General features: G+C 37.0%; 1 protein-coding gene across 16 annotated transcripts in view; it reads left to right on the top strand.

Moving 5' to 3' along the window:
* Positions 1-14,666, top strand: part of VPS8 (VPS8 subunit of CORVET complex) — a 252,516-nt gene that overhangs the window by 131,390 nt on the left and 106,460 nt on the right. For all 16 annotated transcript variants that reach the window (XM_045037181.1, XM_045037182.1, XM_011286041.3 and 13 more), the window contains 2 exons: positions 271-369; positions 11,633-11,722. In XM_045037181.1, coding sequence (XP_044893116.1) covers positions 271-369; positions 11,633-11,722 — 189 coding nt within the window. The remainder of the gene's footprint in view (positions 1-270; positions 370-11,632; positions 11,723-14,666) is intronic.

Genomic DNA, 14,666 nt, shown 5'->3' with positions numbered 1-14,666 from the left:
AGAGACCACTAAAGACAAAAGTATGATATTCTTTCATTAGCTTAATGAAATGGGGACCAAAATTAATTGGAATGGATTTGCTCCTGCCAGGAGTCTATCCTAAACTTTAAACAATGACTCCTTGTCTTTAGTGTCAGTTTCCCAGCAGTTTATCTACAAGTGGTTTTCCATCTCCAAATAATAGATACTTACCAAGACAGGTACAGATAGTAGATAGTGACTCAATATTGCTTCAGTGAATGAATGAATATATTGCCTTGTGTTTTTCAGGAAGAAGTCTTTAACTACATTCACAATATCTTATCCATTCCTGGACACAGTGCAGAGGAAAAGCAGTCTGTATGGCAGAAAGCAATGGATCATATTGAGGTGCTGAGCCAACAAAGTTTCTTAAACTTCCCCATTTGGATGGATATCTCCCAAATTAAGTGTATGCTAACTAAGCAATAGCAGGTGTCATATTATTAAGTTGATCTAATTGAAAATTAACTTTTTTCACATAATTTATTTTACCTCATATTTGTATTCATAAAGTCCATGTCATATACAATGTATTATATCATAACTTCTGAAAATAACCTAAGTTCAATCAGCTGGTTGACAAACTGGAATATTAGTGGGTTCTTAACAGCCTTCTTAGAATGATTCTGAGAGTAGTACTTGTCTTTGCACCTGATAAGTGATAGGGAGCCATTCCCCCCAGTCACCCAGTGGACTTTTAGAAACATTACTGCAGTACATTATTCTCTCTGATGCATTTCCCTCTCCGTATGTAACAGAACAACGTTTCTGATTTTCTTTATGCATGCTGTTTTACAAGAATACAGGAGTTGACTTTAGAGCAAGAACTTTTTTTTTTTTTAATGTTTATTTATTTTTGAGACAGAGAGAGACAGAGCATGAACGGGGGAGGGGCAGAGAGAGAGGGAGACACAGAATCGGAAACAGGCTCCAGGCTCTGAGCTGTCAGCAGAGAGCCCAACGCGGGGCTCGAACCCACGGACCGTGAGATCATGACCTGAGCCGAAGTCGGACGCTTAACCGACTGAGCCACCCAGGCGCCCCAAGAACTTCTTTTTAAAAAACAAGCTTATAGATGCTTAAGTGGAGAGACTAATACATGTGATCACGATGAATCTGAAGAGAGGTCCCAGAATCAGTCCTCACGTTCATTTCCTTAGGTTCATCATGTACACAACACCTCAGAAACCAACAGGTCTATGGGTTTTTTGAATCTATTCTGTTTTATGGATTACTGGTAATTGAAAAAAAAAAAAAAAAACTATGACAAAAGATGCTGAGATAATCCTAGTTTTGGAGATAAGAGATTACAAAGTTTTTCTTCCTGTAGCAAGGGTCAGCTGATGGGGGAACTTCTGGTGATGGGTTTAGAGATGTAGTGAAAGATATGATTATTCAGTATCTTTAAAAAAAAATGTCATCCTCCAAAAATAAATAAACGTTGAAAAAAAAATTTATAAAAAAAAAAAATGTCATCCATATGGAAAATGATAAGAAAGGATGAGCTCTGAAACATTGCTTGTGATGTGAATTCTTTGTTCTAGTTCCCAATGGTTATAAAGTTTAGAGAGATCAGAAATGTGAACAGCGTCTTATGGGAAACATGTGGTGTGCAAGGTGGCTCAGTCAATCACCAGATATGTGGTCTGAAGTAATTGCCACACTTTTTTATCTGTAGGATTGAGAACATATATGTTATTTAATGTTACCATATTCCTGCTAACAAGATGAATGAATATATCTTGGTGGAAAGAACTCAAGAAAACCTTTCCCTATTTTCAGTTGTATCTTTTTTCCTTTAATCATTTTGTATTCTTTTTCCTTTCATCATCCCCTTTGTCCCCATAGTTACATTATGGCTCATTCTTCATTTCACTTCATCTGCATTATGCAGTGGTTTGAGCACATGGACTCCAGACATCGGAAAATGGAGCTATGTCTCTGCATAATGTGAAACGTGATGAATTAATCAATGAGCAAACAAATTACTCAGCAGAAAACTCATATTGGAGAAACTAGAAGGGTTTTTGTTGCACAACAGTTATTTCTGCTGACTGTTTTCTCCACATCTGCACATTTTTTCACCTTGAACTTTTTAATATCTCTTAAGGCCACAATTACAAACATACAGATTTTTTGTTGAAGGACTTCTGTGGCTGCAGTAATGTGAATAAAGTCAATATTCAATGTGTAGGGGGAAACATCCTCATCATAAAATTTTCTGACAGTATACACAGTGTATAGATTTCTTAATACTCTGGAGTTACAGACCTCTTGTGAGAATCTAATGAAAGATTTGGACCTGTGGCACATAATATTGTGCATGTGCACAGATACATAATTTTGTTTATTATTGCAGGGATCCATAGACTCCCTAAAAGGCGTTCTTAGATTGGGCCTGTGGATTCCAGGTAAAGAATTGCTAGTTTCGATGCTTTTTCCAATATGGACAAAACATGTCTCGTTAGATTTTTTAAAATATTTTTCATTTTAAAATATGTAAGCATCCCCAAAAAGTTCATAAAACAAATGTACAACTTAATAATACATTTAAAAAGCAAACGTCCCAGGCCCAGGTCAAGAAATTGAATTACTTCCAATACACCAGACCTTTTTGAGTACCCTTTCCTGATCAGAGTCTCTTGCTTCCCCTAATATGCCCAGGATCCTGATAGTCCCAGGTTTTTCTGATAATCTCCTGCCTTTCTATATATTGCTACTGTACACGCCTGCATCCCTAAAAAGACATATGTTTGTTTTGCCTTTTTCTGAACTTCAGTAAATGAAGTTCTACTCTATGAAGTTTGTATATTCTGTTGTAGGTAGCTGTGGTTCATTTTAATTCTTGTGTAGTATTCCATTTTACAAGTATATTACAATTTATTCATTTCTACTGTTAGTGAACATTTCTATTCTTTCTAGTTTCTATTAAAAATAGTCATTCTGGGGGCACCTGGGTGGCTCAGTCGGTTGGGCGGCCGACTTCGGCTCAGGTCATGATCTCATGGTCCGTGAGTTCAAGCCCCGCATCGAGCTCTGTGCTGACAGCTCAGAGCCTGGAGCCTGTTTCAGATTCTGTGTCTCCCTTTCTCTGACCCTCCCCTGTTCATGCTCTGTCTCTCCCTGTCTCAAAAATAAATAAAAAACGTTAAAAAATTTAAAAAAAAAGTAAAATAAAAATAGTCATTCTGTGATCATTATACATGCATCTTAAGCACAGCATTTCTTGAGAGCAGCCTAGCATTACAGCATCAGCTGAGAACTTGATAGAAAGGTAGTTTCAGTCTTTGCTCACACCTAGTGAATCAGAAACTCTGGAGTTGGGGCCCAGCATTATGGTTCAATAAGCCCTCCAGGTGATTTTGATGCATGCTAATAACATTTGACAATCTCTACTCTTGGGCCTATAATTGCCAGTTAATTGGGATAAGTATATTCAACTTCACCAGATGCTGGCATTGTATGAGATTTTCCATTAGCTCTTTATCCTTGTTAGACTTTAAAATGTTGCCAATCTAGGGGCGCCTGGGTGGCTCAGTTGGTTAAGTGTCCAACTGTTGATTTTGGCTCAGGTCATGATCTCATGGTTCCTGAGTTTGAGCCCTGCATCGGGCTCTGTGCTGACAGTGCAGAGCCTGCTTGGGATTCTGTCTCTCCGTTTCCCCTGTCCCTCCCCTGCTCTCTCTTTGTCTCTTTCTCTCTCTCTCTCTCTCTCTCTCTCTCTCTCAAAATAAGTTAAAAAAAAAAACTAAAAAAAATAAGATTTTGCCAATCTAGTGCATGTATAAGGATATTTTATTATGTTTAAAACTTGCATACCCTTAATTACTAATGAGATTGATAGCCTTTCATTGTTTATTAGCCATTTAAATTCTCTTTCTGTGATGTGTCAGTTCAAGTCTTTGGCCCATTTTTCTATTAGAATGTCTCTTGTACTTATAGGAGAATTTCACGCATCCAGGATATTAGTCTTTTTTCAGTGATACGTGTTATAGTTATCTTTCACTCTGTGGCTTTTTTATGTAGTTCTTTTTAAGAAAAGTTTTTTTTTTTAAGTAATCAAATCAGTTTTTTCCTTCTAGACTGAAGGAGAAATTCTCCTATATTATTGTCTAAGAGCTTTCTTGTTTATTTTGGTTTTGTTTTTGTTTTTTTGTTTTTTTTTATTTATTTTTTTTATTTTTATTTTTTTATATATGAAATTTATTGACAAATTGGTTTCCATACAACACCCAGTGCTCATCCCAAAAGGTGCCCTCCTCAATACCCATCACCCACCCTCTCCTCCCTCCCACCCCCCATCAACCCTCAGTTTGTTCTCAGTTTTTATTATTTTTTTATTTATTTATTTTTTAAAATTTTTTTTTTTCAACGTTTATTTATTTTTGGGACAGAGAGAGACAGAGCATGAACGGGCGAGGGGCAGAGAGAGGGAGACACAGAGTAGGAAACAGGCTCCAGGCTCTGAGCCATCAGCCCAGAGCCCGACACGGGGCTCGAACTCACAGACCGCGAGATCGTGACCTGGCTGAAGTCGGACGCTCAACCGACTGCGCCACCCAGGCGCCCCTGTTCTCAGTTTTTAACAGTCTCTTAGGCTTTGGCTCTCTCGCACTCTAACCTCTTTTTTTTTTTTTTTCCTTCCCCTCCCCCATGGGTTCCTGTTAAGTTTCTCAGGATCCACATAAGAGTGAAACCATATGGTATCTGTCTTTCTCTGTATGGCTTATTTCACTTAGCATCACACTCTCCAGTTCCATCCACGTTGCTACAAAAGGCCATATTTCATTTTTTCTCATTGCCACGTAATATTCCATTGTGTATGTAAACCACAATTTCTTTATCCATTCATCAGTTGATGGACATTTAGGCTCTTTCCATAATTTGGCTATTGTTGAGAGTGCTGCTATGAACATTGGGGTTCAAGTAGCCCTATGCATCAGTACTCCTGTATCCCTTGGATAAATTCCTAGCAGTGCTATTGCTGGGTCATAGGGTAGGTCTATTTTTAATTTTCTGAGGAACCTCCACACTGCTTTCCAGAGCGGCTGCACCAATTTGCATTCCCACCAACAGTGCAAGAGGGTTCCCGTTTCTCCACATCCTCTCCAGCATCTATAGTCTCCTGATTTGTTCATTTTGGCCACTCTGACTGGCGTGAGGTAATACCTGAGTGTGGTTTTGATTTGTATTTCCCTGATAAGGAGCGACGCTGAACATCTTTTCATGTGCCTGTTGGCCATCCGGATGTCTTCTTTAGAGAAGTGTCTATTCATGTTTTCTGCCCATTTCTTCACTGGGTTATTTGTTTTTTGGGTGTGGAGTTTGGTGAGCTCTTTATAGATTTTGGATACTAGCCCTTTGTCCGATATGTCATTTGCGAATATCGTTTCCCATTCCGTTGGTTGCCTTTTAGTTTTGTTGGTTGTTTCCTTTGCTGTGCAGAAGCTTTTTATCTTCATAAGGTCCCAGTAATTCACTTTTGCTTTTAATTCCCTTGCCTTTGGGGATGTGTCGAGTAAGAGATTGCTACGGCTGAGGTCAGAGAGGTCTTTTCCTGCTTTCTCCTCTAAGGTTTTGATGGTTTCCTGTCTCACATTTAGGTCCTTTATCCATTTTGAGTTTATTTTTGTGAATGGTGTGAGAAAGTGGTCTAGTTTCAACCTTCTGCATGTTGCTGTCCAGTTCTCCCAGCACCATTTGTTAAAGAGGCTGTCTTTTTTCCATTGGATGTTCTTTCCTGCTTTGTCAAAGATGAGTTGGCCATACGTTTGTGGGTCTAGTTCTGGGGTTTCTATGCTATTCCATTGGTCTATGTGTCTGTTTTTGTGCCATTGGTTTTGTTTTTGAATCTTAGGTGCACTTGAAAGCAGTTTTTGTACAGATGTAAGGGGGGTGTCCAATTAGTTTTTAAAATATGGATGTCCAGTTTTCCCAGCAACACTTAGCTATTTTAAAAGGTTACCTTTCTCCATTGTTCAACAGTGTTACTTTGTCAGGAGTATATCAAGGATGTATATGTTTGTTTTCCAGCACTCTCTTCTGCTTCACTGCTCTATTTGTCTCTGCATTGGTACAGCACTATTAAATATTACTGCTTTATAATTAATCTTGACATCTTTAAGGGAGTGTTGGCTATTTTTAAAAATTTATGTATTTATTTTGAGAAAAAGAGCAAGTGAGCATATGCGTGGAGTGGGGGAGGGGCAGGGAACAAGAGAATCCCAAGCAGGCTCTGTCACTGCTGAGCTGAATGTGGGGCTTGAACCCACAAACAGTGAGATCGTGACCTGAGCCAAAATCAAGAGTTGGACATTTAACCACCTGAGCCACCTAGGTGCCCCAAGAGTATTGGCTATTCTTGACCTTTTATACTTTTATTTCTTAATTTCTAAATTTTAATTCCAATATAGTTAACACACTATATTATATTATATCATGTGTACAATATAGTGATTCATCAGTTCTGTACATTACTCCATGCTCATCGTGGTAAGTGTACTCTTTAATCTCCATCTATTCCACCCATCCCCCACCCATCTCTGTTCTGGTAACCTTCAGTTCTCTATAGCTTTTTTAGTTTTTTGGCTTGTCTCCTTTTTCCTTTGTTTTGTTTCTTAAATTCCATATGAGTAAAATTATATGGTATTTGTACTTCTCTGACTGATTTATTTCACTTAGCATTATACTCTCTCCATGTTGTTGCACATGGCAAGATTACATTCTTTTTTATGGCTGAATAATATTCCAGTGTATACCATCTTTTCTTTATCCATTCATCTGTCAAAAGACACTTGGACCTTTTCCATAATTTGGCTATTGTAAATGAGGCTGCAGTAAATATAGGGGTTCATATATCTTTTCAAATTAGTGTTTTCATCTTCTTTGGATAAATAACCAGTAGTGGAATTACTGTATCATACAGTAGTGCTATTTTTAATTTTTTGAGGAACTTCCACACTATTTTCCACATCAGTGTGCATTCCTACCAACAGTGCACTAGGGTGCCTATTTCTTTACATCCTCACCAATGCTTGCTATTTCTTGTGTTTTTGATTTTAGACATTCTGACAGGATGAGGTGATACCTCATTGTGGTTTTGATTTGCATTTCCCTGATGCATTTCCCTGATGATAAGTGATGTTGAGCATCTTTTCATATGTCTTTTTGCCATCTGTATGTCATCTTTGCAGAAATGTCTGTTGATGTCTTGTGGCCATTTTTAATTGTATTATTTGTTTTTTCGGTGTTGAGTTATACAAATTTCTTTATGTATTTTGGGTACTAACCCTTTATCGGAAAAGTCACTTGTAAATATCTTCTCCCATTCAGTAGGTTGTCTTTTTGTTTTGTTGACTATTTCCTTTGCTGTGCAGAAGCTTTTTATTTTGATGTAGTTCCAATAGCTTATTTTTGTTTTTGTTTTTCTCTTGCCTCAGGAGACATATCTAGGAAAATGTTGTTATGGCCAATGTCACAGAAATTACTGCCTGGGTTCTCTTGTAGGATTTTTATGGTTTCAGGTCTGACATATAGGTCCTTAATCTATTTTGAGTTCATTTTTGTGTATGGTATAAGAAAGTGGTCCCATTTCATTCTTTTGTGTGTAGCTGTCCAGTTTTCCCAGCACCATTTGTTGAAGAAGCTGTGTTTTTTCTATGTATAGATTTCTATATATAGATTTTGTATCCTGTGACCTTACTGAATCCATTTACCCATTCTAGTAGTTTTTTGGTAGAGTCATTAGCATTTTCTATAATATATAGTATCATGTCATCTGCAAATAGTGAAAGTTCTACTTTTTCCTTACCAGTTTAGATGCCTTTTATTTCTTTTCCTTGTCTGATTGTTGTGGCTAGAACTTGTAGTACTATGTTGATTAAAGTGGTGAGAGTGGACATCCTTCTCTTGTTCTTGATTTTAGGGGAAAAGCTCCCTGTTTCACCATTGAGTATGATGTCAGCTGTGGATTTTGCATCTATGGCCTTTATTATGATGAGATATATTCCCTGTAAACGTACTTTGTTGAGGGTTTTTATTATGAACGAATGTTGTACTTTAAAGTGCTTTTTCTGTAGTTATTGAAATGGTCATATGGTTTTTATCCTTTTTCTAGTTGATGTGATGTATCATGTTGATTGTTTTGTGAATGCTGAACCACCCTTGCATACTGGGAATATAATATACCCCATTTGATTGTGGTCAGTGATGTTTTTAATATATTGGTAGGTTCAGTTTGCCAATATTTTGTTAAGAATTTTTGCATGTGTGTTTGTCAGAGATATTGAACTGTAGTTCTGTTTTTCATTGGGTCTTTATCTGGTTTTGGTATCAGAGAATGCTGGAATGAATTTGGAAGCTTTCCTTGCCCTTCTAATTTTTTTTTTAATGTTTATTTATTTTTGAGAGAGTGAGAGAGAGACACAGCAAGATCAGGGAAGTGGCAGAGAGAGAGGGAGACACAGAATCCGAAACAGACTCCAGGCTCCTAGCTGTCAGCATAGAGCCTGATGTGGGGCCTGAACTCACAAACCGTGAGATTGTGACTAAACTGAAGTCGGATGCTCAACCAACTGAGACACCTGGGTGCCCCTTTCCCTTCTGATTTTTGAAATAGTTTGAGAAGAATAGGTATTAACTTTTCTTTAAATGTTTGGTAGGATTCACCTGTGAGGCCATCTGGTCCTGGACTTTTGTTTGTAGGGAGTTTTTTGATTACTGATTCAATTTCATTGCTGGTTATTGATCTGTCCAAATTTTCTGTTCCTACCTAATTCAGTTTTTGGAGATTATATGTTTCTAGGAATTGATCCATTTCTTCTAGGTTGTCCAATTTGTTGTCATATAATTTTTCATAATATTTTCTTACAGTTTGTTTTTCTGTGGTGTCTGTTGTTATTTCTCCTCTTTCATTTTTGATTTTGTTTATTTGAGCCCTCTCCATTTTTTTTTCTGTTTTGTTTTTTGGATGAGTTTGACTTAAAGTTTATCAATTTGTTGATTTGTGTCAAACAACCAGCTCCTGGTTTCATTGTTCTGCTCTGTTTATTTTAGTTTCTATATCATTTATTTCTGCTCTGATCTTTATTTCCTTCCTTCTACTGTTTCGGGTTTTCTTTGTTGTTCTTTTTCTAGCTCCTTAGATATAAGATTAGGTTGTTTATTTGAGATTTTTCTTGGTTCTTGAGGTTGGCTTGTATTGTTATATGCAACAGCTTTTGCTGCATCTCGAAGCTTTTGGACCTTGTGTTCTCATTTTCATTTTCCATGTTTTTTTATTTACTCTTGTTTCTTGGTCGACCCATTCATTGTTTAGTAACATGTTATTTAACTCCATGTATTTGTGGTCTTTCCACACTCTTTATTTTGGTCGATTTCTAGTTGCATAACATCGTGGTTGGAAAAGATGCATTTCAATCTTTTTGAATTTGTTTAGACTTGTGGCCTAACATATGATCTACTCTGGAGAATGTTTCATGTGCCATTTGAAAAAAATGTGTATTCTGCTGTTATAGGATACAACGTTCTGAATATATCTGTTAAATCTATCTGGTTCAACGTGTCATTCAAAACCACTATTTCCTTGTTGATTTTCTGTTTAGACCATCTTGTCCACTAATGTAAGTGGGGTGTGAAATTTCCCTATTATTGCATTACTATCAGTTACTTTCTGTTTGTTACTAACTGCTTTATGTATTTGGGTGCTTTCATGTTGCTTGCATAAATATTTACAATTGTATCTTATTGGATTGTTCCCTTTATAATTATATAGTGTCTTCTTTTTTTTATTTTTATTTTTTGGTTTCTTTTTACACTCTTTGTTTAAAGTCTAGTTTGTTCAAAATAAATTAAAGAAAGCTACCTCAGCTTTCTTTTTACTTTTATTTGCATAATAAATTCCTTTCTATCCCTTCACTTTCAATCTGCATGTGTCTTTAGGTCTGAAATGAATCTCTTATAGGCAGCATATAAATGGATCTTGTTTTTTATCCATTCTGTCGCCCTGTGTCTTTTGATTGGAGCATCCAACCCATTGCATTCATAATAATTATTGATAGGTATTTACATACTGTTGTTTGTTATGCATCTTATGGTTGTTTTTGTAGTTTTTCTCTGTTCCTTTGTTCTAATGCTCTTTTCTTTCATGGTTTGTCGACTCTGTTTAGTGATATACTTGGATTCCTTGTACTTTATTTTTTGCATACCTATTACTGGTTTTTGATTTGTGGTTACCTTAGGCTCATATGTAACATCTTATGCACATAGCAGTCTATGTTAGGTTGATGGTCACTTAAGTTTGAGCCCATTCTTTAGTCCCTTCCCTCCCAGGTTGTAAGTATATTGTGTCAGACTCTGTATCCTTTTATTTATTTTACGGAAGTCTTCTCTTTCTGGTATGCTAACAGTTTTTTCATGAAGGAATTTTTCACCTTTTCTTTCTTATTCTATATTTATGGTAAATCTTACTGATATTAAATCAGACTTGAGTTCTGTGGATAAATGCAACTTGATCCTGATCTTATCCTTTTAAATATTATTGGATTTTGTTTTGTTTTAGGATGCCTATATCAATGTTCATGATTAAGACTGATCTGTAGTTCTCCTTTCTTATATTGTCCTATTGGGTTTAGGTATCAAAAATTTTGCTAATGTTATAAAATGTGCTGAAGTTGTTGTTTTTCCTGTTCTCTGTAAGAGGCTAATTAATGTTGGAAATTGTCTCTTCCTTAAATAGTTGCTCGAACTCACCAGGGAAGCTGTTTGGGCCTGGAGTTTTCCATATGGAAAAATTTTGAGTATTCATTCAGTTTCTTTAGTAGCTAAAAATCAATGTAGGTTTTTTCTCATTGCTAACTGTTAATTGACTGTTACTGCAGTCACAATAACTTGTCTAATTTTTATTTGACAATTTACCATGTTGATCTCTAGTCGGTGTTTGCATTTTATCAATGTGAACATGCAATTGGAATGGTAGATGAGTAGGTTACAGAAAACAAGTTAGAAGAGAGTTTCAGGAACATAAGTAGCCAGTAATGTCTAGGAAGGTTCAAGGAGGGGGCAGATTGGAAGTCTTAAATTTGACAGAAATGGATCTTATTAACAGCAGTTAATAAACAGCGGTCAACCTCTTAGTCTCATTTAAGACTTGTGAGCTTACATTGTTTTAAGATATTCCTTGTTTCAAAATCCACTGGCATCAGAAGTAAAGTTTTCAAATTCGTAGCTAGAAAATTTGCACCTATACTCTTTTTTCCTTGTTTCAAGTTATTACTTTAAGCTCCAGGGTGAAATTCACCGGCAGGAAATTTAGGAAAGCTTTTGTTCCTTCTGTTCATCCTCTAGATATCAAGGCTTACATCCAGAGTTTTAGTGCTTTCATTTACTAAACATTCTGATTACGTTTTATATCAAAATGTAATTTTTTACATGGCATATTTCTAATTTTGTTTATTTGCAATGTGCCTTTAAATTGAGACCTTATAGTGAGGTCTTCTGAAGTGCAGTGTAGAAGCTCTTGAAAATGCTGAAGTACGTAATCGTGCTTCACATCTATGGAAATTCTATTTAAACTTAACATTAAAGATCATTTTCTCTTTCTCTTTCACTTTAGGAACTTGTATCCCTGAAGCCCTGTAAAGCTGCAGAGCTGGTTGCTACTCACTTTTCTGAACAGATTGAAATAGTCATTAAAAAACTTCAGGTAAATGTTGCAAAAATATATGGGGAAGAAACATGTAGTAGAAAGACAATTATTGAATATCCACCTATGAGCTTTTGATTGTGGTAATTTCTTCAATAGATAGTTGCCATTTAAGCAGTTTCTGCACTGTGTATGTGTATATTTGGGAGCAGTTGTGTGATAATCTCTACATCTGTGTGATAATCTCTACATCTAGAAACAAGGGAGTTCATCTTTCTGCATATTAAATAGTAACATCACAGAAACAGAACTGTACCCTATACTTATTTTAGAATTTGTAATCCACAGAAGATCCCCCCTCCCCCCCCCCTTTTTTTTGGCTATAGGAACTATAGCTGTATTCTCTTTGAGGCTGATGTTATTTATTGTTCATTCAGATGTGTAATTCTCAAAGTGGGTTAATGCTGACTATTTAGAATTTTTCTTGGAAAATCTTAACTACAATACAGTTATATTAATGTCGAATATTGAGATGCTCAGATTGAAATACTATTTAGTGGACTTACTATTCCACTTGTCACTATCATTGCAGTGCTAGTAGTGAGTTTTGTTCATTGTCATTATGGCCTCAAGTGATAGAGGTAGACAATAGGGCAATGACAGCAACATAAAGCATGACCCAGAGTCCCCAAGTGGCAGTGATTGTAGGAGGGGATAACTCTACAAGATGAAAACCAAAGCAGTGAGGGTGGGGGCAGCTGGCATGAGAGACAAAGATGGAATTTATTAACTTAAACACTTATGGCCCCACGATGTACCACAGTATGGTAGGCCTTGGGTGACAAATAAAAATGCAGTCTTTTAATTTTTCTTGTGGAGGAAAGAAGCACTTATATAGCCAAAATGCAAGGTTATAAGTGCTACACCAGATACAGGGGCAAAATACTGTAGGAACACGAGGAGTAAGAGGAGACCGCCAACTGTGAGGTCAGACAAGAGCTCCCAGAAATGCCCGGGCTGGGTCTTGAGTGATTGGCATCAGTTTTCTAGGCAGAGAATTGAGAAGCACTTTCTAGATAGAAGGCCCTGGGTATGTTAAGACTTGAAGGCACAAGGCAATATGTATATCCAGATAACGGCCAGGTCTTTGTGAAGTATGACATGCTGGAGATGATGCCTGGAGGAGCATTAGGTTAAGCCAGAAAAGGTCTGTTGGAGGGAGGAGTTAAAAGTATTGAGGCCAGAAAATAGAGTTTGGGCTCTGATACTGAACAATTTTATGTGTAGTGCTAAGAAATGATACTGTGTCTTCTGTGTCCTAGAGAATTACTCAAGTTTTTCAGCAAAAGAAGGCCATCACTAGATTGATTTTACAGAAAGTTAACTTTGTAGTGTATGGAACAGACTAGCAAAGAGAGGATGGAGGACAGAGACCATGTAGACCAGTTAGAAGGTGAAAGTTCCAGGCAAAAGATGGTGAGGAGGGGTACTAAGTCAGTGACAGTGGTGTGGGTGGGTTCAGGATGTGTTTGTGAAGTAAAACATGTGGGACTTAGAAATGAATTGAAAGTGATGGGAGAGTTTAAAGGTGACTCCCAGACATCAGGCTTGGCTGCCCAGCATGATTAGGTTCATTAACTCAAGATAAAGACACGTCCATGAATTCAATAAATATTATGTACCTGCTGTGGACCAAAAACACTGTTAAGTGCTGAGGAAAAAACATAAACATGTATTCCTGTGCTGAAGGAAGAAGAGAAGCCAAAAGACAGTTGCAGAATAGTTGGACTTGAATGATATAGAGCATTGCCCAAGATACTGAGGAAGTACATAGAGAGTCATCCTGTTCATTCTAGTGGTGGGGACAGGAGGACACTTCTGATAAAACTCTTCTCAAATCACAGAGCCACCCCCCCTTTAAAAGTCAGCAGTTTCTTTTTTTTTTTAATTTTTTTTTGAATGTTTATTTTATTTTTGAGACAGGGAGAGACAGCATGAACAGGGGAGGGTCAGAGAGAGAGGGAGACACAGAATCTGAAACAGGCTCCAGGCTCTGAGCTGTCAGCACAGAGCCTGACGCGGGGCTCGAACTCGCAGACCACGAGATCATAACCTGAGCCGAAGTCGGATGCTTAACCGACTGAGCCACCCAGGCGCCCCTAAAAGTCAGCAGTTTCTAATGTATTTCCTGACCTTTAGTGTTGTTACTGTCATTTAAAATGTAAGGTTATCCAGTGCCGGATTTTCTATTTCTCTTAGTCTCTAACGATACTTAGAGGCAGAGAGACCAAGTAAATATAATGTCACTCATCAGGCAAACCTATAAAAGCTGAAGGGTCATAGATTTTAAAAAGGGTGGCTATTTGATTGTGGACTGTTTGTGGAGTCTTCACATGTTTCTTTTAAAGAAATGAGGTATTTTATTGCAGTGCTTTACTGAATATGAGAGAATCCTACACAAATTTTATAAAGCACCTTTACTTTTGGTGGCAAGAGATAATGCTTCTGACCACTCGTTTTCAGAATTCTTGAGATGAAAAAAAAAAAAAGCCAGAATATTAGGTTATAACCAGAAGGAAAGTCATATAAAATGAAACAAAATTATAGACTAGGAAAAAGATAGAAAATCAAAGACTGATAAATGTATTTAAAATCTCATACTCTAAATCACATTGATCCTTTCTAGTTTGGAGACTCCCCTGCTTTATATACGTGAAGTTTGAATGTATCAAAAAGAAAAACTAAGCTATAATAATTTTGCTTAGCTTTCCTAAGAACTTAAAACATTATTTATATTAATTCATTTATTTTATTTTATTTTATTATTATCTTTTAGAGAGAGAGAGAGAGAGAGCATGTGAGCAAGGAAGAGGGGAAGAGGGAGAGGAAGAGAGAATCTCAAGCAGGCTCTATGCTCAGTACAGAGCCCAACAAGGGGCTCGATCCCATGATCCTGGGATCATGGCCACTTGATCTCACGACCATGGGATCATGACCTGAGCCG

The sequence above is a fragment of the Felis catus genome, chromosome C2 (assembly GCF_018350175.1).
Source record: "Felis catus isolate Fca126 chromosome C2, F.catus_Fca126_mat1.0, whole genome shotgun sequence".
Lineage (NCBI taxonomy): Eukaryota > Metazoa > Chordata > Mammalia > Carnivora > Felidae > Felis > Felis catus.
Note: the sequence above shows the minus strand (reverse complement) of the source record. Positions and strands in the feature narration are given on the sequence as shown.